Source organism: Mesoplodon densirostris, chromosome 18 (genome assembly GCF_025265405.1).
Source record: "Mesoplodon densirostris isolate mMesDen1 chromosome 18, mMesDen1 primary haplotype, whole genome shotgun sequence".
In the NCBI taxonomy this organism is placed as follows: Eukaryota; Metazoa; Chordata; class Mammalia; order Artiodactyla; family Ziphiidae; genus Mesoplodon; species Mesoplodon densirostris.
In genome coordinates, this window is record NC_082678.1 from 62035367 (window position 1) to 62060441 (window position 25075).

Below are 25075 nucleotides of genomic sequence, written 5' to 3' on the forward strand. Positions count from 1 at the left end.
CAAAATCCCACACATATCATCCTGCCACGTTAGTAGAACCACTGCTAGCATTCTGGGGTAGTTTTTTTCCAGTGTGTATGTTGGCTTACAAAAATAGTTGTAGGCATAGGTATGATTATCCTCGTTATTCGGAAGAAGAAACTGAGACAGAGAGGTTAAGTGGATTGTCCAAGATAAAAAAGGCAGTACCCAGAAAAACAAACATTTGTTCACTGAAATATTTATTGGTACGCTACTATATGTTAGGTTCTATGGTTACAGTGATGAACACATCATCCGTTGCTTCTGTTTAGCTCTTTTATTTACAACTGGAGCTCTCACTGATAAAAGTAGTAGATTTCCTGTAGCAGTCTTTGCATACTGTGCTCCCTAGAGCTGAACTAGATGATCACTGATTTAATTCTCATCTTAAATGTAATTAATGAAGGGAAGCTGAGGTTATTGGGGTCATCACCAAACTCCTGACAGACATGTTACTGGGGATGAGAATATGGTCCATATCATGGGCGAATGGCCCATGGCTGAGGCCCAGTGTGGCTCTACCTATGATCCTATAGGAGCAGTTGGGAATGAGCTGATTGACACAAGCATTCATGCCAGTTTCAAGTTTGTGTTGGTAATGGTTATTCCTGGCAGAACAAAGCAAAAGCATTTTTTTCTAACTTGAACATGTATTTTACTTGTTATAGTCTACTTGAAAATAATGCTGCTGGGACTTCTGATTAAAGGCAGCATATTGAACTTATTTATCACATACTGCTCTCTCCCAAAATCTTACTAAAAGCAGAGTAAAGAGATTTTAAAAAGAGGAAGTGACATAAATCTGTAAAGACAAAGAGATGGGAAAGGAGACAAAAGCAAGTGAATTTTGCTAGCTAGAAAGCAGATGGACAGATGGATTTAGCAGACCTGAGAAAGCTGAGAAGTAACCTGACTCACCCATGGGCACCATATACTGCTGGAAGAGTGGTGAATGTGGAGCTAAAATCAGGGAGTTTTGTTGAAATCTGTTTAAAAAGTAGTTAGACTTCTAAATATCCTCTCCTACCCTTTCCCCACTCTAGAAGAAAGCTAGTAGCATATTCTCTGGAAAGCAGAAAAACAGAGCTCTTTAGAGTGAAAGATACGGTGTATGGTTAAAAAATGGAGGGAGGGAGTGGTATGTACTGAAAACAGGTGGATTAAATGAAAGTTTCCATACAGAATATATCCCCACTGGACTCTTGGAACAGTGGTACTCAAATTTATATTCTCCAGGCAGAACACTGGAAGAAGCATCTATGGAGACTCTGATTAGTGTAAGAGTACACCTAAAGATTCTGACATTGGCTTTACTGCTTTCCTAAAGATAAGGCCATGCTAGATCACCCTACAGTGATCTGTATAAGCAAGGAGCCCTATCCATGTGCTCAGAGCTTCCCAACAGCAATTGAGTTCTCTTCTCTTAAATCTGAGTACACATCCAAGGATCACTAGGCAGTTTGAAAAGCATGTAACAGAAAAAACACAGGCCAAAAACAAACAAAAGCAATTTAGAGGGGAGACCATGTTGAGAAAAGAAAACATAAAACGAAACAAAGCCTATCATTAATAGCCTGAGAGACAAGCAAAGACATTGCATCCTTGTAAAAAAGATAAAGGTCTATAAGAGAAATATTCAGAGAACAATAGAGAACACTGGAAATTAAAAGTAGTTATCAAAGTCTGAAAAACCAAATAGAAAATAAAGTTGGGGAAATCTGCAAGAAAGTGGAGCAAAGAGACATGAGGATGGAAAGTAGGGGGGGGGGGAAATACTTAAAGGGCTAGTCCATGAGGTTCAGTGTCTGAAGAAGAGTTCTCATAGGAGAGAGCAGAGCAAAAGGAGGGGAAGAAATAATTAAAGAAATAATTAAAGAAAATACCCCATACTTGAAGGCTATAAGTTTCTGTATTGAAAGAGCTTGCCAAGTGTGCAGCACAACAGACAAAAATAGAGCCACATGAAGGTACATAACAGTGAAATTTTAGAATACTGAAGGTAAAAAGAAAACTTAAAACCTTCCAGGGTAGGAAAAAGTAGATTTCATATAAAACTTCTGGAATCGGAATGGTATCAGACTTTTCAGCACTGAACGCTTGAAGGCAATGAAGCAACACCTTCAAAATATGAAGGAAAATTATTTCAATTGGGAATACTATACTTATCCACTTCTATACTTATTCTTATTTATCCTAGATAAATATTAAATAGAATAAATACATCTTAAGACACTTAATGTATCCAAAAATTAGCTCCCAAGTATCCTGACAGGAAGCTACTAGAGGAAAGGCTCCACCAATGGCAGACAAACCCCAGAAAAAGGAAGAGATGGTAAACAAAAAAGAAGAAATCCAGTATTGGAGAGTGGCAAGAAGAGTCCTCAATGTGGTGGTGAAAGGAGATCCTAGGGTGCCAGTAAGTAACAGACATAGAGGCAGCCAGTAACCAGGCTAGACTGGAGCAGGTCAGAGGACTCTATGAGAGGTTTCTTTAAGGAGATGCCATTTGAAACAATACTTATGTATCTGATTGTATTGAGAGAAAATTGATAGAACTGGAGAATAGCTTGGGGATTAATTCGTCATAACCACATGGAAAAATAAAAAAGCACATAATAAAAGTTGATTTTTATCTACAGAGGGAACAAGTTATCCAGGAAAGGAAAATAATCATAAAATTTATATGGTCATTATAATGTTAGCAGTAAATACTGATCTTATTAAAATGACTATATTAGGAGGATGAGGGAGTAGGAATTACATGTGCGTATAAGAGGGTGGAGGGATAAAAAAGAGAAATAATCATCTTCCTTAGATAATAACTATATATATATGTATATTTTTAACATACAAATCATTTTAATGAAGGACCAATTCTACTTTGTATATTTTTTTAAAAATCAAGAATTAGCAATATAAGCCTGTTATTTAGAGATATGGAGAAAATATCAAAATAATTGAGCCTCTAGGGAATAGAAAATGGAGGATGGGAGTAATTGTTTTTTCGTTCATAATAAAGTTCTTCGTAGTTCTTTACTTATTTTAAGTAATTCAGTCCTCAGATGGCTGACAGGTTTATATAATTCTTATCTGCATTTTACAAGTGAGCAAAGTGAGGTATAGAGAAGCTGGCAACTTGCTTAAGGTCATGCAGATTTGTAAATGTCTAGCCTGTATTTGAACCCACATAGTCTGGCTTCAGAGTATAGTCACATATAACTTAAATGAAAAGGAAAACTAAACTAAAAAAATTAGACTAAAAGAAGAGAAAACTGAAAAATGCTACTACCAGTTGGGAAAGGGGCCCATGAAAATGTCAAGTATTCCAGGTCTCCAGTTTGGGCACATGGTACAATACACTTGTACCTTTGGAGCTCTTGTGGTTGGGTTGGGGCCATGTGACCAGTTTTACCAATGAAGTTTGAGTGTAAATTATAAAGTCTTGTCCATATGACACCTTCAAGAGTCTCTTTTCCTTCTCCCATGGGTGCTGAAATATATTTCCAGAAAGAGGATCATGACAAGACAGAAAGACAGGCAGCCCTCAGCCAACCAGTGGTAGACCTATAGCATGTGGGAGAAATAAATATTTGGGGGGTCATTTGGATACTACAGCATGATATAGCCTATCTTGACTGATACAAGGTCTAAACTCACTTTTCTCCTAAGAACCACTGTGGCTTCTATTCTGTCTCTGCTTAGTTCAGGGCTCTGGAGCAATGGTTAGATTTCTGGACTCTGAATGCAGCAGATCTTTAGCTTTTAAGTGCTTGGAGCATAGAGAGCTTATGTTATTCATACTGGTATGTCTAGCACCTAACACGTAGGAGACAGTGTTTCAATTAATGTTTGCCAGTTGAAAAATTGGATGATAATTGAAATTCACTCCTGTAGGGGACTGCTTTAGTGGACACAGTTGACTTCTTTATAATTCATTATGTATGTCAGGGCATCAACCCTGTGGACAATAAAGGCCACTCAACAGCTCCATTGAATTTCCATCCCAGTACTAAAGATGCGAATTAGCTATGGCCAGTTCTTTAGCCAAAAATAGAGAAATTAGTGTGGGTTTTGGTATCCCCCATGCAGGGCTTTGGTAGGAGAAGGGATGTTTTATTATTAGTTCTGCATTTAGAATATGCTGTGTATTTATTGAGTACTCCAGGCTCATTACAATGGAGTCAATGATTATACTTTAATTCTAGGACATATAAAGTGCTGAGGCTGGAGAGCACCTCATTGTTCATTTGGAAGAACAATGAAAACAATAAGCTAGAGTTTGCAGAGTGCCTACTCATGCCAGATGAGTTTAATACATTATCTAATTTAATTCTTGTAACAGTCCTGAAAGATACATATTATTATGCTGGTTTTTTTCTGATAGGGAAGCTATAGCTCAGAGAAGTTAAATGCTCTTCTTAAGTACACACAGTAAGTGGGTGAACTGGGGTTTGAAATAATTGTTTTTTCTAATTATAAAATTTGTAAGCCACGTAGTATCAATATAGTTCATTTTAAATAACAATTTTGTAGTTTTCTGTATGTAGTACCTAATTATCCTTAATTTATCCTTTTAGATTTAGAGAGATTTATGTTGTATCATCTCGGAAGGTCATTTCTTTTATCCTGGCATATTATAGGTCAGTGTTCCCCAAAGTTTGCGGCTTGGAACACTAATTCTGTAAAAAAATGTTTTACAGTAGCCAGGTAAGTTTGGAAAATGCCTGCTTAACCAAATTCAAAATTTCTTTTTATTAGAGTCTGTAATATTTTAATGTCTATTTTACATTTCCAAGAGAGGGATATATAATGTAACAATTTCCAAATATACTTGACTAGAGACCCTTTTTCAGATGAGCATCTTATAGAACCACTCTTATGTGGAACACACTTTGGGTACTGTTTAAATGTCCAAAGTACATTTCAATATAAAAATATTCCTCCCTTTTGGGAAGTTCTACCTTATGCCTTACTTAAATCTTTCTTGATACTGTGTGTATATTTACATCCCTGTGGGGTGAAAATAGGTACATGATAAAACTTGGATGGAAACCATAGAAATAATTGGGCTGTCTAGACAACCATTTCTTGATTATTGGAATGTAATCCAGTAGTATTGGGGAGAACATCTAAATCCTCAGATAATATAAAAAATAATCCCTCATTCTCATGAGGAGTTTTAGCTTTCCCCCTCTGATAAAGACCAAACACAAAGTGGCTTATGAATTGCAGAGAATAATCTGTCCAATTGCTTCATTATTTTTGCCTGCCAGGCAGGAACCAATGGGCAGGGAAATGATGGAGAGGCAGAAGAGAAAGGAGCCTAGATAATGCCTGTTCTGGTTAAATGGGCCCTGGATAACTGAGGACTGAGTGTACTTTGGTCGGTGTGGAATGTTGAAGTCCCTGGTCTGGGTAAAGTTTTCCTAGAGATCCGGGAGTGAAATCCCACTTGGGTTTCCTTCTTAAGCCTCTTCCATGCATATTTACATCTCCTAATGAACCACCCACTCATTAGAACATTATTTTCTTGCAAACAGTTGCCCTCATTTCTAGCTATAGCCAGCATTTCTGAAGGGCTCTGTTGTCATAGCTATACAGCAATTGGGAACAACTTTTTGCTAATGCTAAGTATGATTTCTTTATACCTAGTCAAAACTCATTTAGCATTTCTTAGTTTCAACCATAGATTATTAACCTAGCTGGTCCTGCAGTGCCCTGAATCTAGAGAGTACAATGCAGTTAGAGATGTGATGGGTGAAGGAGCATGGAATATGAAAACTTTATGGAACTTTAATTCTCCAAATAAAACTAAGTGCCTGCTCCACGAATCATTACACAGATCAGAAACCTGACCCTGTCCCATTTGAACAGCCCAAGTAGAAAGTAATCTTTTTAAAGCTTCTCAGAGATTTTCTGGGTGTTGTTGGCTAGGTCTAGAGAACTTATGCTCTACTTTCTCTTGAGCAGTAGTATAGGGGAAGATTAAAATTCAGGGGGAGATTAAAATCCAGTGCCCTGTCCTGATGTAAGGGCGGGAGACAAAAACGAGGTGTGGCAGGAAGACTGGCTTGGAGACAGAAAACCTACGTTGGTGTCTTGATTCTGTTCTTCTTGGCATTGTGACCTTGGTCAAGTCACTTAGCCTCAGTGATAATTGCCAAAATGAGGATGAAAAAGAGATATTGGATGTGAATTGTATGTAAATTTTATAATCAATGTACACAAAAGTTTAATATTATCGTTGCTGTTATAATTGGTTGTGCTTCCTCAGGGATGTTCACAGAATTTTTGTTGCAGGTGAAAAGTTTGAGGGTGAATATCCCGAAGACTCAGCACACTGAGAAGTTTTGTGAGGGTACGATTTAAAGGGAAGGGAGCTAATGGCAGCTGCAGTTTTTCCTGTGCTTGTTTTCAGACTGTTCCTGTGGAGTGAGGGTGCAAAAGACAGAGGACGGGAAGGAAGGGAGAGGGAAGGCTCTTCTGAAGGGTTAAAGTAAGATAGTGCTGTAAAGTGATTCCAGATGTACAAATATTAATATCTCTCTCCCTCCCTGATGAATGAGAAGGTATGACCCAGTTAGGAAACTGCTAAAATTACCGGCGCCACCGAGACCTCAGCCGATGGCCCAGCACAGAGTTTTATCCTTACCCCGGCAACTATAATGCTGATGAAGGGCTCGGACCTGCTGCAGCAGACCTTCCAAAACTTCACGCTGTCCCCTGTGTCTAGGCGCTCTGTCGTCATAGTCTTTCCAGTCTATTGAACAAAAGAAACAAACAGAGTAAAATTTTCAAGTAGGGGAGGCCTCGGGAGCTGAATTTTGCTCCTACTACCCACAGACTGTGTGGATGAGCACCCAGTACTTGCACGACTAGCAGGCATTACCAAGGGTTTGGAAGCTGCCATTCTTCAGGCCCTGTGCAAAACAGTAATTGTGGTTGGTTTCTTGTGTTGGGCAGTTTTAAGGCAAGAGAAAATGGTAATTGAAAGCCCAAAGAAAACAGAGAATTTGGGAGTCCAATTTCCCCTCCCCCAGCTCCTTACCCTCCTTTTCAGCGTCTGTGTCCTAATCAGTTCCCCTGTCACCTCTCCACTCAGCACCCCAAGTCGCCACTGGATTTCCACAGTAGGAAAGAAAGGGGTGGGAATGTGCAGACTAGATGAAATCCACGGTCCCAATGCTTTTATTGTAGGTTTGACACTTTTGGCCAAATTGACATTTCTTTCCAAGGAAAGAGCCCATGTCAGATGCCAAGAAATGGAAATCTACATTTTGCTCTAATGAATGTCTGCTTTGGTTAGCTGGCACAGCAACTCCTGCACATACTCGGAGCCACCAACCACCCTGTCTGCTCAGTCTCTAAATATACAGTATTAGCTTACATGGCAAATTTAAATTGCAATACCCACTGAGATTTTTCTCCCCCTTCTATTTTCATTCCATTTGGCTATAATGATATCAAGAGTAATAACCCGTATGGGACTAATGTCAAGATTATAATTCTGCTGTCTCCAACTCTAGATACTTTTTTCGGCAGGTCAGTCATTTCATAGTCCATCCCTATTCTCTTTCCCCTGGTTTTACTTTCTGGATCTTTCAAAAGCAACAACTTTTAAGTGCTTCTTGGTTGGAATGCTTTCTCTAAAATTGCTAGACATTCTTCTCGAGAAAAGCCAGTTAGTTCACAAGTATATTTGAGGCTTAAATTCTAATTGAACAAGTTTCAAATTCCCTCCACCTAGAGTTATTTTAAAATATGGAGTCTCCCTTGTTTAGAAACTTAAGCAGATGCCATGACAGTTAAAGTTAGGTAAAAGCATTCCACACTGGTCCATCCAAGGCTGAGTAGTTCAACATAGTTAGAAAGAATGCAGGTTCTGGAGTCAGATAAACCTGGGTCTGAGCCCTGGTTCCTCTGATTCCTAGCTCAGTGTCTGTAAAACAAATTACTTACACTGACAGGGCCTCTACTCTGTAGCATGAAAAAGGAGTATAGTATCTATCTCGCAGGATTTTTGTGAGGGTTAGATGAGAGGTGTATTAGCTCTCCAGTGCACTGTTATGTGGAAAGCCTTATGTAAATAATAACTTAAAAAGAAGGGAACTCATTGTTGGAAAGTTAGCTTCCTGAGTGGTGGGTATGGAAACATCATTTCTTACCTTAGCAGGTAATTCCCTTCGAGGAGGAAGGCCTCAGAGATTTTCTAATTCCTCCTCCTTCCCACCTTCCCCCATGTACCCATCTTCATTTTACCTCTTAGAAGACTGAGGCCCAGAGATAACCATTCCAGTTCTAAAATTTTCAGCTTGGTGGTGATGGTGGCATAGCCAGGACTATAACATAGTCTCATGACCCTCCGTATAGTGCTCACTTCTTTATACCATGGACATGTTTTTGTTTTTGTTTTCTTTTGAGAAGGAGGGTCAGAGTTTGGTTGGAGTCTGTGTGGTGTGGCTTAGTTGTGGTCAACTCTGGAGACAGGGAATTGGCATAGGTGCTTTCTGTGGACTCTGTTCTTTGTTGGCAGAAACTGTGACTTAATTTCTCTTTGCTTCAGGTTTTTTCTCTGTAAAGTGAGCTTTTGAGTCTCTTTTTAGGTTATTTGTGGTTTCAAAGAAATACTGTAAGTAAAGCACCATTCTGGGCACATTGGAGATGCTCATTAAATGTTGGTGAGGCATTGTGACTAGAAGCATGATGGTGTTCACGTAGGATGGGCTAGGAAAGATCTTTTACTGGGAAATTTGGAAATGTTTGAGGGAACGAACTCCAAGTGGCCCTTGGACTATCTATAGTTTCCCTGGTATCTGGACACAGTGAGAATAAACATTGATCTCATGTATTCCCAAAGGCCATGATGAGTTTATGTCCTTAGTTGGATGAATGTATCTGAAGTACTCAGATAAGATGAGCTATGTTGTTGGCTTGAGTAAGACTCCTGGGGGACTGAATTACGATATGGCCCTGAACATGCTAATACATTCTCCTGAGTGCTAATACTGCCGTCAATGCAGGGCGAGATGAGGTGGACCTGGCTCTTTCAGCTGAGGCCTATTACATCAGAGGTGAGCTTGAGCTGATGGCTTCATGATACATTAGAAAATTGCTAATGCTAAATTGCAGCCCGAGTGAGCACTGGACATGATGCCAAGGTTTTTGGAAAGAATGAGTCTTTCTCATAGATGTTTGGAAGGTTCTGATGACTACATAAAATAGGAGACTTTAGGGATGAGGGAGAAAATTGAAAATATATTAAGAAATCAGGAGCCTGACAGGAATAAACTTAGTGTGCTAGGAAAAGAGCAGATCATGCCACATAATACCGTTCACTGTTCTGGTAATGAGACACTTCGGTTGCAATGCAATGCAGAGCTTACATTCACTGGTGATACCAGGGCTTTCCTGATCGTAACTCAGACAAGCCTGTCTGGGTCCTTTTCTCTTATTATGTACCATACCATATAACATAAGTCTATAAAAACACATTCAGGCCTTTTGTAAAAATATTTTTAAAAGTTTTATAGCTTACTGGAACATATTACCAAATTTCCAATTATTCTGTCATGTTAGAATACATTGTCTTCTAGTAAATATCTGAATACTGATACACGTTACATCACAATGTCATACTCTGTTTATAAATAGAACCAGAGTGTTTTTATATTGTTCTTTCCAAGTGACATGGCATGTCTGCAGTGACTGTAATGACATGTTTGGATTTCAGTTCTTTGCCAGATACCCCTACTAATCAAATGTGCTCTTTTAGAAAGTGTTGCCATTTGCTACGTTAATTACCAAGTAATAAGTAACTCTTCCCAGACCTGGACAACTGTTCTTTTCATTCTGGAGAGAGCTCTTCAAATGGGCTCTGAGGGAGAGTGTCTGAATAGAATTTGAAGTTTATAGAACCGGGACATCTGGTGTTTATAAGTAAATTCATCATGCAGATCAGAATTTGCATGGGGTCTGCGTTTGGAGTGGGTTTCCCTCTGACCCACCTTCGGGTCTAATTTTTTTTTTCTTCTGCTTTTCTATCCCTTCTGTCCCTGCACCTCCAAAAATGCATACTCTTTTTAGCCCCGTAGAATGAGATGGGTTCCCAAAGTATCTTAATCTTCCAATATTCCCCGTATGTGTTTCTGGTAAGTCTTCAGTAAGAAAGATATCCAAGTAAGACTGGAATAGTTAAATCATCAAATGCTAGGGGACTTAGGCGTCTTAGAGACCCCTGGTATTTGTGGTCCAAGGCTCTGTATGGCCTGGTTTAGCTAGCTGAATCCACCAGAGGCAGTAATCAGGAATGGTTGGCTGGCTTTTAGTCTGATTGTCTGACTGATAGCAGGGCATTGGCTACCACCACAGAGTCTTCACTAGTTCAGACTTGAATCCTGGCTCAGCCATGTTACCGAAGTTGTGACCCCAGGCAAGGCAACACCCTCTCTGAATCCTAATTTCCTTATTAATAGAGGAGGAGGACAGCATAGTGGTTAAGAGCAAGGAACATGGGGTTTGGACCTGGCTTCAGTGCTTGCTAGTTTTCTGTTGTTGGGCTGTATGTATATGTGTATGTACCTCAACATTAATAGCTCCCTCATCAGTAAAATAATAAAAATCACCTCAATAGGTTTGTTATGAAGATTGAGTTAACCTGTGTAAAGTTCTTAGATTAACATGCAGCATATAATGAGTTTTATAAATGTTAGCTCTGATGTTGATAGTGATACAGATGATAATGATGATGCTTATCCACAAGATGGGAACAATGACTGTTGTCAGGTTTAAGTGAGACACTGAATGTGAAAGCCCATAATATACCACCTGATTCGTGGTTTTTCCTGGGCAAAGGGTTATTGCAATGCTTGAAAAATACAAAAATATATAAAGTAGGAAACTAAAGAGCCCATAATCTCATAACCCAAATATCTGCTGTTAAATTTTAATAGTTATATGCAGACACACCTACCTAATTATAAGTCAAACTCACAGTTTAAATGTTATGTGAAAAAAATTATGATGTTTGTTTACATAAAACTTATAAGAATTTCTTCTATACAATGAATCGTTTCTTAAAACACCATTTTTAGGGGTTGCATTTTATTCTATAGTATGGATCTATATATATATCATACTTTATTTAACCACAGAGTTAATATTGGATATTTGTTCTCCCCACCACACATGATATTTCACTATATCAATATATTGCTGCAGTGCACATATTTGTTCATGATTGTGTGTCTGCATCTGTTTCTTTAGGTTAGATTCTTAGATGTATAATTGTAGGGTAAAAAGAAATGAATGCTCTTATAGCAGCTGATATAATATGGTGCATTGTGTTCCACAAAGGATGGAGCAGTTTGCACTTTCACAAGAAGTGTATGATACCATTTTAAATGATCCCATTAGTGAAGATTTCTAAAATAAAATATAATTCAGAACAATAGGTTCATTATGCAGAAAAATCTATCATGTAGTATGTCTGGAGATGTTCTTCTTGTTAATTAAATTTTCTGGTTAATAGAGAATTACCAAATACACCAGACATAAATTATTAAGTTTAAAATAATTAGAAGGGGCTTTGCTGGGTTTTTCAGCCACCATTATAAATATTATAGATTTCTGTTTGTGGCAGAGTGTATCAGAGTGCCTGTTAATAAGAAAGCTTTTCTTCTGACAGAATGTAAGTAAGATTTGCCAGACTTTTGGTGAGGAAGGGGAGGTGAGGTCTAAAATGGACTGCATGTACTCTGGGCCAGCCAGTCCTACTGTGCCATTTCAGTACATCTCCACAAAAGCCCTGTGAAGGGTATGATCGGACCCATTCTACAGATGTTGAATTGAGACTCAGAGACTTTCAGTAAATTTTGAAAGCCACACAGCTAATAAAAGGTATAATGGGTATCAAATTCAGTCTTGCTGGTTCCAAATTCCCTCTTCTTTCATTCCACTGAGTTGCCTCCCAGGGGAACATTTCTGCAGAGGAATCATTCATTATGTGGCCAGATGCTACTCTGAGGAGGTCTTATTAGTCCCAAGCAGTGGGGAGAGGGAATGGCAATGGCATCCTGAGGATGGAATTGGAGTTGGAGTCTGGCCAGGCTTGAGAGAGTTCACAGCCACCACCTACTAGAAGGAGAGGCACATGCTGGTGTCGTGGTCTGAGCAGGTCCCCATCCTTTCATGTTATAAGCCGAGACTTGAACAAAATACTGTTGGCCCTGCAAAGTATCGAAATAGAGAGAATGATGCATTGGGAATTTTATTTAGTCAGTTTTACCCTAGAAGCTTTATTCTGTGTCTGATGAACTTGTTCATCCCACTACCCATACTTTAGCCTTCTAGCTTTTCTTGACTATTACGTTTTTACATGATACTAAACATATTTGGGGTGCCCTCTTAGTTTCTTTGTGCTTTCTTTTTTCAAAATTGGAATATCATGGTTGCTTTTCCTGACCTTCCCCAAACCATTATACGCCAATTTTTAAGTCATAGTTCTGTAAGGTTTACCAAAACCTGCAATTTCTCACTCTCACCTCTTTTTCCTTATTTTCTCCTCCCCAGCGGCAACTACTATCACCTTTTTCTAGCTGATCAACTTGCTTTACAAGATCGACAAGTTGTAATGAACATCTTTTCAGATTAATAATTAAAGATCTGCTTCATTCTTTTAGTAGTTGTATAGTACTTCACTTTGGGTGAACACAGTCATTCATTTAACCAATCCCTCATTAGTGGACATTTAGATTGTTTCCACATTTTATGCTAAATAAATAATGCTGCAATAGATATCCTTTTCTCAGTTATTCAGACATTTAACAAATTAATTCTTTGATGCTACTTCAGTTTTAAAACCATTATTAAAACAATGGTTTATATGCTTTAATGTTTTATGACATTAAGAATTAAGGATTTGTGGCTGTATGGAGGCTCCTCAAAAACATAAGAATAGAACTGCCATATGATCCAGCAATTCCACTTCTGGGTATTTATCCAAAGAAAACGAAACACCAATTTGAAAAGATATATGCACCCCAATGTTCATAGCAGCATAATTTACAATAACCAAGGTATGGAAGCAAACTAAGTGTCCATTAACAGATGAATGGATAAAGAAGATGTGATTATACACACACACACACACACACACACACACAATGGATTATTACTCAGCCATAAAAAAGAGTGAAATTTTGCCACTTGCAACAACATGGGTGGGCCTGGAGGGTTATTATGCTTAGTGAAATAAGTCAGACAAAGACAAATACTGTATGATATCACTTATATGTGGAATCTGAAAAGTAAAACAAACTAGGGAATGTAACAAAAAAGAAACAGACTCACGGATGTAGAGAACAAAGTAGTGGTTACCAGAGGGGAGGGGCAAGATAGTAGAAGAGAATTAAGAGGTACAAACCACCAGGTAAAAAATAAATAAGATACAAGGATATAATGTATAATACAGGGAATATAGCCAATATTTTCTAATAACTTTAAATGGAGTATAATCTATAAAAATATTGGATTACTACATTCTACACCCGAGACTAATATAACATTATAAATAAACTATACTTCAATTAAAAAAAAATTAAGGAGTTGTTTTTTGTTTGCTTATAATATTTTTAAATGTTTTATGCTTTTATATTTTTGCTTTGAGGAATTTCTTTTTCTGATGAACCCAAAGGGGTATTTTAGAAGTCAGCACTTGTTAAAGCATTGCTTGCAAAATTTGTAAAGTGGTGTTTGAAGTTAAAAAAAATATAGCAATCGTTGTAGAGCCTTTGCTAGGGATTTAATAGTCATGGCCTTACCATATTATAAACTTGATTTTTATAACATTAAAAATGGGTTTCTAGGTACCTCAAGGATATGGAGATTCTGTGAAGTGTAAATCTACTTCTAGGCTTTTATGTGATTAGGATAGTATCTGTGTTGCTCTCATTGGATGACGAACTGGAAAAACTTAATCCCTGTAAAAAATTAGTTCAGATATTAGAGAAACTCTCTATGGAGGGTTTTCCATTTTTATCACCATATCACTTTTTCTTTTAAGCAGCGGAAATTCCCTCGGGTTCTCTCTGCCCCTCTTCCGTCATGTGAGCTATAGGGTTGGGAATCATATGACAGTAGCATCTCTAGGGGCCACCCATTCAGGGGTTTGTTTGCTCTGCTAATCCACTGTTTTGGCCCCTGGTGTAGATGTGTAAGTAAGACTAAAATTTAAGATTCTGTGATGGTGACCCAACCACCAAGAATTCTGTTAGAATAAGCTGGTTCAAACTTGAAGAGGTGCAACCTAACACAGATTTTTAATTCTGGGCTTCAGGATTATGCTTTACAGATAACTGTTTTAATTGACTAACCTTTTAGAAAAACAACAAGAAAATTCTCCTTCTACCTCTCACATATGAAGGTCCTAAGATATTAATTATTTGAATAGGATAAAAAAGTACAGGTTTAATTTAAGTTTACTTAAAATCTTTTTCAGTTAAAAAGATTTTGATGCTCCAGTTTTGTTGCATTTAATTGTTTGAGGAAATATAGGGTTTGTTCCAGTCTGGACTGATTTGTTAGGTGTTTTTATTTTCTGCATTTCATATGCTTATATGGTTTATAGTTCTATAAATAATTAACATTTAAGTTTAGATTGGTTAAACAGATAAGCGCAGTCTGTTCCAGTTTTTCATTCACAGTTTAAATTGGCTCAGGTTACTGAGAAATGTAGTGCCACCATATATAGTTTCTTTTTTGTGAGAGCACATTTGGGCAGATTTTTTTTTTTTTTTAATCAAGGGAAAAGGGTTTCTCTCAGGAAATTGTGTGACTCCAATTGATGACTGATCTCAACTGAGGCTGTGGGGATGAGGGTTAGATGAAGCTATTATTTTTACCATCAGACAGGGAGTCAAAATTGGATCTCATAGAGCCTTTGATCCCTCCCCAAAGATTAGACTGTGATCCAGAAAGCAGCAGCTTTCAAGGCTTGCATGAGGCCAGTCTTTTTCTGATCTCTGTAGAACATGGCAGCTTACAAAGTGGTTCATGCTGTCTGCTCACTCCTTTGTGGGGTTCAGATTATGGATACCAGACATATCACGCTTAACGAGTGGCAGTTGTTGCCAGGGGACTGGGCGTTGGCTGTTGCTTCCAAAGTAGGCATTTGCTATGAATATCCCAGCACAAACATCAGGGGTAGGGGAATGGGAAGTCTAACAGGAGGATTTGGTATTTACCGTTGTAAGTCCTGTGATTGTGCATCTCAGGGTCTGCAGGTTTTCCATGATGATTTCTCCAGCCAAAGGACAAAAGTCTTTAGACATGCTCCATTCCACTGGATGGAAAGGGGAGGGGGGATGAGGGGGAGGGAGGGAGGGAAAGAGAAAAAGAAAGAAAGAGAGAGAATAGTCATCTACCAAGAAGCATCATAGAAACTCTAGCATATAATCTCTCTCAAAAACAGTAAGTTTACCCTCTTTTCCCTATATTGGCACATCTAACAATTCTCCTCGGCATAAGTCAATTTCCAAGTTCACCATTATTTTTTAAAACAAAGGTGGGGAAAAAAGTAATCATTCAACAGTGAATAATATACCTTAATGTGTATGTATGTATATATGTATATAGACACACATGCGCAGGCACCTTATATATAAAAGTTCATTGTATGTAGAAGATAAGTTATTTACTTCATGTGAGAAGTGAAGGGCTCATTAGGCTATTACCTTCTGTTTGTTCCCCACATCTGGTTTCTGTTTCACCATTTTGCTGAGAGTGCTCCTTCAAGCTCCCAGGGGCATTCTTATCCCAAGTGAAGAAGCCTCCTTTCATTTCCTTCCACATAATTTGACTCCTTTTCCTTCTGGAATCACCCTCTTCCTTTAGTGTGTCGTATGCTGCTCCCCTGGCTTTCATTCTCCTCCCTGATATTGTCTTCCAGGCTTTTTCATTAGGCTTCTTTTCAGCTGGAGAATTTGGGATTTGTGGCTGATGTCTTTGGTGCTCCCCACACACCTGACGTCCCCAAAGTGGGTGTTCATTCACAGTTAAATCTTAACACCCAAATTGTCACACCCCATTTTACTGTGAGACATGGTCTTTCATAACATTTTCCACTGGTTGTAAAAACCGTGGTCAGGAGAGAGAAATTGTACATCATCAGTAAAAAGTGTCTTAAGTGACCGTTTACACACGGCAGGATTTGAGGCAATCCTAAACGAAGCAGGAGCTTCAGTCACATGGAAGACAAGGCCTGCATATTTCTAAACCTCATGATGACAAGCTATAGGCCTTAAGATTTAAATTATATTCTCTATGACACTTAAATACTTCAAAATTAAGCCAAACCATCTCTAAATCCCGCTGTTCCCCTAGAGTCACACAATCCCTCTGTTCAGAGTTGCTGGCCCTGCATCCTCTGCTTCTCTTCATTATGCTCCTGGGAATCTAGCTTGCTATCCTCACTCTCTTGAAATTGCTCTCCTAAAATTCCTAGTGCGTTGATCATCCACAACAGCCTCTTCTTGGGAAATCCTGCCCCTTTGGCCTCCCCCGTTTTTTGCAACCTTCTTTCCCCTTGGTTTCGGTTGCACCCTGTCCTCTGCTGCTTCTACCTCCTGATTCCCTCTTTTCAGGCTCTCCTTGGTTCCTCCCTTTCTTTGTCCTTTGATGTGTTGTTCCTTGAGGGTTTGGCTCCTTTTTCATTCCACATGCTTGTCCCAGGTAGTGACCTTATCCACTTTTATGGCTCCAACAATGACTCTTGAAACTGTAATTCTAGGTTTAGCTTCTCTCTGGAGCTCTGGAGCTTCTTTCTGTAAATTTCCACCTGAGTGTCCCCACTCCACTTGAGTGCAAGTACTCCATTAAGTACTCTTCCTTACCGAAATATGTTTCTCCTCTGTTTTTCTTAATTTTAGCTCATTTAGCACTGCCACACATCCAGTCAACCAACCCCAAAACTCAGTGCATCCTGCCTCTTCTTTTTCCCGAATTCCTCACAACCAGTCGATTACTAAACCCGGTAGGTTCTATTTTTAAATGTCTCCCATAAATTTCCCTCTCCCCCTCACACTGGAGCTATTCTAGAGCAGACCCTTATAATCATGAGCATCAACTCTGCAATTGATTTTTTGTAGGCCTAATTGATAAACTCTAATTGATTTTTCTGTTTATCTCCTTATCCTTATATACAATCTTCTTACTATAGCCCGAATTATAGTTTTAAAATGCAGATCTAATTGTTTAGTTTCTCCTCATAAAATCTTTTCATAGTGTCCAGTTGATTTCCAAAGTAAAAGACCTTCATAATCCAGTCCCAGCCTTACTCTACTATCCGTATGTCCTGCCATTTCCCAAAGCAGAGTCCTTGTTACCTATTTATTATTCTGTGCATTTTTATGCCTCTGTTTTGTGTTCATCTTCCAACCTTTGCTTGTCAAAGCCCTACTAATGCTCTAAATTCCTCAGGAATAATTGATTAAATACATCTTTTCTGTGTTCCCAAAGTCCTTAATTTATATAAAAACAAGATTTATTACACATATATTACGCTTCTTTTTCTTGTTAGATTGTGAGAAATTTGAGAATAAGAAAAGTGTTAGTCATTTTTTCCCTCTCTAGATCCACACTTGGATCTGTATGCTTGGTGCATAGAAAATGCTTACTAAATATTGTACAAATAAATACCTACATATTTGTTTTATTCTATGCATATACATATGTACACACACACATCCAGAATAGACTGCTTTTCCAACATGGAGATATTTTTCTTCCATGTGAATCTTCTCCTTCTCCAGACTCTTGTCCTTTGAAGCTCTTAGGCATATTGTAAAATCTAATTAGAATCAAATGATTAAGGTTGTATGTTTACTCTCAAATCAAGCCTATACCTTATTATAAATACATATTCTAAAACATATATATGTATGTATTTTAATATATGTGTTATATATATATAGGTATGTATGTATAATTGTTTCCCCAGATGTTTAATTATGCCTATGAGGTACTAGCTCTTGAAAAAGCCAAGTTTCTTAAGGTCAAATTAGAGAGGGTTTGTAATCAGGGAATAGTGTTGCATATTATTTTAAGCTCAAGAAAAAAGAGCTGTCATTGAGGGAATTATCACAAACAAAATGAAAATTAGTAGCACATGTGCAAGGACATCTAGAAAGAACAAAGAATATAGGAAAATTCTAGAAACAAAAATATCTTTGGTTGCCATTGAGACATGCATGGTTCACTGATGTGGTGAAGCCCCAAGCCCAAGACTGAGGATCAAGAGCTTCTGATTTCAGGCTAAGGATTCAGGGTGACATCCCAAAAGAAGAGCTAGGGATTAGTGGGAACAAGACCAGGTTATTTGAGAAATGATTAAAGAAAAGTTGCTCAAAAATGCAATCTTTATAAAACTTCTGAAGAAACGACAATTTATTTTTGAATGAAAGCTGTCATGTTCTATTTTTTTTTTTTTTTTTTTTTTTTTTTGCGGTACGTGGGCCTCTCACTGCTGTGGCCTCTCCCGTTGTGGAGCACAGGCTCCGGACGCGCAGGCTCAGCGGCCATGGCTCACCGGCCCAGCCGCTCCACGGCATGTGGGATCCTCCCGGACCGGGGCACGAACCCGTGTCCCCTGCATCGGCAGGCGGACTCTCAACCACTGTGCCACCAGGGAAGCCCCGGGAAGCCCCTGTCATGTTCTATTGGAATAGTTCTATAAAGCATGTTTCAGGTGGAAAAGAGGGCCTGGCTTCTTGAAAAACAACAATTAAAAAAAAAAAACAGAAGCAGGTTTGTAGGGAGGTGTGTTCTTCTTTAGGAGTTAATAGGAAGTTTTAAGCATTTAAGTCTAATTAGATCTTATAATATGTCGAGGTTTCAAAGGGGGAAGGGTCTAGAGAAAGAGAAGATCTACATGGAAGGAAAAAAATTCTCCATGTTGGAATGGCCAGTCTATTCTGGGGCAACCTATATAGTTTTTTCCCCTCTGTGTACTTCCTTGGGTCGATGGACTCTTGACATAAAAAAAGGAGCTTCTGCTCACTTCTGGAAATAGAATGAGCTGGAATCACTTTGAGAGCCAACTGGGAATTCTAAGAAGGCAACTTAGCATGGTCTCTCTGGAAAGTTATGTGTAGGTAGTTTAAAGACTTAATATTAAAGCCATGAGAAAAATCACTTATAAGTCTGCTCTAAATCCCTGAAGGGTTGGAGCCATGTATATGAAGTTTAAAACTATATAAGACTTACAGTTTTAAGATTAAGATCAGGGCAACTGTTTCTACTTAGGTCTGGGAAATAGAAGCAGGGTTCAATCATGCAGTGGCTCATAGCAGTTGAACATTAGTAAGAAAGGTACCAGACAAAACCTAGGTGTTAGTATTTCTTAAACTTTGGCTCTGGCTCAAACTGTGATTCACTATATTTGTATGAAATAGCTATGAATATTTTAAATGTGAAGTTCTGTTATTTTCACAAATATTTCATTTTTATCTAAGCTTTAGAAATGTAGAGCAGTTGGGCAAGAGAGTTTCTCCCTGAACCATCACCATTTTCCTAATGGCAGCTATATAAACCACAGACCAAGCTTAAGAAGAAAAAGAGCTCCAGAAGGTTTCCCCTCGTCATTTGAAGTGTATAATGTGAGGAGGAATGTCCCAGAATCAGTGAGAAGAGTAGAAAATTCATAACTGGAAGTGTTAGGGTGCACAAGCAGAGAGCTTAGTCAAAGTGCAGGTAAATTTCAAGCCTCATGGTGTGGACTGTGTGATTCACAAACCCTGAAGAGTTATAACACTCTTCAGGCCAGCTTTTTGAGAGGTGAAGACTATGCAAAAGTAAAGGCATAAAAGGATAACATTGCAGCAATGTCTAATTTCTATTCAGTTGATTAAAAAAAAGATCTAAAACCTGCTATTGTCCAGGTTCTCCCTCGAATCTCAAATGCCTCAGAGTCTAGAGTTGTTTTATCGTCTTCACACACCAGGAGGACAGACTGTAAAAGTTATCCTCTTGCCTCCTGCCCAGGCCCTACCCAAGCTTTCCACTTGAGCCTCACTGGTCACTCGACCTCAGACCTGTTGCTTATGCTGTTTTCTCTTTTCATATGCTCTCTTTCCTCAAAATCGTCCCCCCCCTTCTTTCAAACCCCTGATTCAAGGATCCTTCCTTTCCATAGCTTTTCTTGGCTTTCCAAGGGAAGCTCCTTTGCCAGCTTTCCCGTAGTAATTTTAATATGTCTCTTACATTGCACTTGCTTTATTGTTTTGTATGTAAGAGATCTGTCTCCTCTTTAGTCTATAAGCTCTTTGAGAGCATGAACCAAATTGTATTAATACCCATTTCCAAAGCATCTATCACAGCACCTAGCACAGTATAGGTGGCTCAGTTTATGTTGCGTGAATTGAATACTTGATTCATGACTTTGGAATGCTTGAAGACTAAGGTAGACAGAAATCTGATGCTGGTACTCAAAGAATAAGAAAACAGTGTTAGAAAAAATACAGTCAAAAGAGAACGGAAGCTGCTTGAGCTGCCCAGTAAGTAGTTAAGATGGAGATTAATTCCTGGCTTCCAGATTCCCAGCATCCCAGACTCCTCACTTGTCCATACTGCCTCTAAGGACCCAAAAAATAAAAGTTTATTTCCTGTTCCCTATCAGCACTTCTATGGAACCAAAACAGCATTTTTACTGGCCACACTCACCCCGGCGCCTTAGCTAATGAATGGAATTTGGCTCGACTGCCCAGCCCAGCACCAGAGCATTATGAAATCTTCCCCTGATCCATCTTAATTGTGCAGTTTCTAACCTTTCAGGCCAACCATAGCACAAGAAGAAGAAAAAGGGAGAGAGGGATGTGCCGAGAAACCCAGAAAAAGATCAAATACAGTCATTCCTAGAGATGAGAAGATGTGTCTTGCTGAAGCACGAACCCACTCAACACTTGTGGGTTTTAAATTGGGAAATGACGTGTGAAAACTCTGGATCAGGGAATTCTGTTTAGCTCTGGCAAAATACGAGGTTGGAGCCGCTTGCATTTTTTATTTTAAATTCCCTTGGTAGTTCTAGGAGTAGGGGCATGCATTACTTTCAAACAAGAATCTTTATTGTTTGCATAGCACACAGTCTTCCAGTTAACTAGAAAAACATTTTTTTTCCCAAATTAAATTTCCCTAGAAAAACAATGATTTAAATTAAGGGCAAAAGGCTTTTTTTTTTTTTTTTTGGACACTAGTAAATCCTTCCTGCACCTACTACTTCTAGAAGATTAAAAGCACAGTTGGAATTGGAAGGCTATATTCATTTATTTATTGTCAGATTCTGCCATCTACAAAAGTAATATGCCCCTACCTATGTACATTGTGTATTGTCTTAGTTTTGCCTGCCATATTACAGAGCTACCTACAGATACAGACATGATGCAGAGATTCTAAATGTTCAGGTTTTTGAAAAGTACATAATACTACAAGTAACAACAAAAAAGTCATCTTCACAGTCTGATCTATTTGCTTCTTTATTTATCTCCTAATGGCTCTCCTGTTATGGCTGAATTTATTCTTTCTCTTGATCGTCTTTGCTTTCTAAATAAACGATACTATAATTTTTGTGATTCTTACTACTGCTGAGAGTTCTTTCTCTTTTTCCAAGCTTGGCATGAAGTGTTTGTTGAAAGAATACCAGTCTTCTAGAGACCCAGCTGCTGCCAGCCTAATGTCTTCATTGAGATTCACGGAGCTTCACCTTTGTACTTTTTTGGTCTCTTAACCAGGGGTGACTTTAAACAAAAATTCCTTCAGTAATTTCTGCAATTTGGGGATGAGAAAGTCTGAATGATCTGCACTAGTGGAGTTATCGGAAGTGTAAGTAATCCCCAAGCCCCAGATCATATAGAAATCACTTTTTTCTTTGCGTTTATCACCTACTGGTTTTCCTAGAACATTAAATTAGGAGTTGGGAAGGTCTCAGATTTATCACAAAGTACAAAGTGCAAAATCCCCTCATCATGTCACATCTAAGATTAGGTGGCATAATAGGGCAGCTTTTAGAGGCAGCACAAAGTGGGAGAAGGAGAAAACCAGAGATTGGCTCCATCCACATTTAGATGGGATAAATCCTAGCGGGTGCTGGAGTTGACCCATATGGCTCGCAAGAGCTGATTGTTAAAATTTTAGGAATTTTGCCAGCTGGTTGTTAAACACAGCCATCATTAAAAATTAGATTGTATAAACTTAAATAAGTTATGTTAAAGAAAAAGACAGTAAATACTCAAAACTCATGACTCCCTAATTTACTTAATTTTACTAGTAATTATGCTCTTGAGATTATTGATACCTATTTTATCTGTAGGGTGGAAATAGCATATAATGTTGTACTACTGCACTTATCTTCCCAATCTGTTTAGTGACATCACATTGGTAGCTTGAAATTGGCCATGGTGGGAATATTTGCAGCATAGCAATGAGCAAATGCTATAAAACCAAGGCTTGATTTTTTATTTTGTGGACTATCTAAACCAGGTATTGGCAAACTGTAATTCCAAAAGCCAATTCTGACCCGAGGTCTGGCTTTTACATTTCTAAAGGATTGTAAAAGCGCGTGCACATGCACACACGCACACGAAGAATATGTGACAGAGACCATATGTAGTCCACAAAGCCTAATGTATTTACTCTCTGGCCCTTTGCAGGAGAAATTTGTTGACCACTGGTCTAGACTTAAGAAAGTGATGGAGAAAATGTTAATAATTCAGATTAAAGTTAGAAGTTTCTGTGGCTGTTACATTGCGAGTAGCACAACACAACTGAGGAAATATTCTTCCAGTACTCGAAAACTGTAACTTGATTCCACAAAGAATGTCATTGATGAGCCAAGTTATAAGTCTGTATTGTTTCATTTTTGTTTTAATTCCTTAAAGTAAATGAAAATATCAACAAACATTTACATGGTAACTACACGCATTGCATGAAAATAAACAAAAGCATTTTGGGAGAATTGATAGGCTATGAGGAATTTATAAAAAAGTGTATGGTATATGTTATTATTATTTGTAAATTGTGTGCTACATATCCTTTCTGTTAGTAGAATTTATAGAAGACTTGTGTGTGTGTGTGTATGTGTGTGTACTTTTTCCCCCCAGAGATCCAGTTGTTCAACATTTACCATCATGCCATTGGATAAATGCTAGGTGGTTGCTCATATAGACTCAGGGTGGATGTATCCTGACTAGCAGGTTATAGTGTCCAAGGGGAGCAGATTTCTCAGGTATAACTTAGGTAACATTCTGTTACCAGGAGAGGAACATGAGGTGCATAAGCCCCTTTAGGAGGCAGGAGTGGCACCGTGAGGGAATCGGGGGCAAAAGTTCATTTACTAAATCAGTCACCATCTGAGAGGTCTGTTCAGCGGCCAAGAGCCAGGCGCTGGGCAGTACAGGTGCTCAGACTCCCTGCATCAGTTCTTCTTGCCCCAGCCAGGGCTGGCCTTGAAATTGGCACAGCATACAGCCTGTAGGGCAGGCATCTGTGGACTTGACTGTAACAAGGATGGCAGAGTCAGGGGCTGGCCAACAGAAACCTAACATCCAGTAGGCTTGGCAAACATCCCAGTCCACTGCTTCTGATGGCCCGAAAGAGCGCCATGCCTAAACAGAGCTGTCTGGGCTTCCTTATTATTTTATTCTTTATTAGATTTTATTATTACACATTATTGTTATATTTTATTTCATGATTATCTGGGTTTTATGAATGGGCACTTTTAAGACACTGTGGACTGAAAATATGAACATCGGTTATTAATTCAGACAAACCTCTCACTTTTCCTTTTTCTTTGGAACACTGCCATATCTTTGAGTTATAAGATGTCCAGGTAAATTTTCACTTGTTTTAGATTACTTTTTAAGAGAAACTGTCCAGATAATTTTTGTTCATTAAAGAAGTATAAGCTTTTAAAAGGCTGCAGTGGATAAAGTGGAACAATTGCAGGGACTTGAAACCAAGTGACAATTAGCGATCTGGAGGCTGGGACTGCCGCCCCACACTCCTTCTCTGAGAATAGGCAGCATCTGAAATCTGTTCCATGGGGTAAGAGCTGCTCTGGGAAGCTTCTGGGATGCTGAGATTTTTTGTTTTTGTTTTGTTTCCAGCAGCGTGATGCCCTTTTGTCTGCAGGGAGAGAACTCTGACGAGCTATTTTACTTTCTAAAGGATACAAAGTAGGGAAGTGCAGGATCTGTCTGATTTACACGCACAAGGTCCAAGATATGTGATCAATTCGCAGCTTTCTGAATCCTGTTGAATCCTCGTGGAATTAAAATAACCAGCCACAGGGGCAAAAGCAAAAACATTCCAACTTTTTTGCCAGATGACAACTTTCATTCAGAGAAAGTGACTCCACTTGGCTTTGGGGATGGGGGTCATGTTCCTACCCATTTAAAAAATATTGAGGTGACATTGGTTTACAACATTATATAGGTTTCATGTGTATAACATTATATTTCTACCTCTGTACACACTACAGTGTGCTCACCACCAAAAATTTAGTTTCCATCTGTCATCATACAGTTGACTCCTTTACCTGTTTCACTCTCCCCCACTCCCCCCACTTCCCCCGCTTCCTTTTGGGTAACCACTGTTCTCTTCTCCATATCTATGCATTTGTTTTTATTTAGTTTGTCTTGTTCATTTATTTAAAATTTTTTTATAGTCCACATATGAGTGAAATCATACAATATTTGTCTTTCTCCATCTGACTTATTTCACTTAGCATAATACCCTCAAAGTCCATCCGTGTTGTCGCAAATAGCAAGATTTCATCTTTTCTTATGGCTGAGTAGTATTCCATTGTGTATGTGTGTGTGTGTGTGTGTGTGTGTGTGTGTGTGTGTATACCACATCTTCATTCATTCATCCATGAAGGACTTACGTGGGCACTTACGCTTGTTTCCAAATCTTAGCTGTTGTAAATTTACTACACCCACTTTTAACATCCCATTTTCCTCCTTATAACCTTAACTAATTAAACTCCTTAAGGAAAGGACTCATGCCATAT

The 25075-nt window shown here is 38.6% G+C and overlaps 1 protein-coding gene across 1 annotated transcript in view; it reads right to left on the reverse strand.

Moving 5' to 3' along the window:
- The window catches only part of ANKFN1 (ankyrin repeat and fibronectin type III domain containing 1), a 157202-nt gene that overhangs the window by 56062 nt on the left and 76065 nt on the right, over positions 1-25075 (reverse strand). The window contains exons 6-8 of the mRNA XM_060082366.1: positions 15261-15358; positions 12155-12245; positions 6674-6781 (exon numbers count right to left, since the gene is read on the reverse strand). Of these exons, the coding sequence (XP_059938349.1) occupies positions 6674-6781; positions 12155-12245; positions 15261-15358 (297 nt within the window). The remainder of the gene's footprint in view (positions 1-6673; positions 6782-12154; positions 12246-15260; positions 15359-25075) is intronic.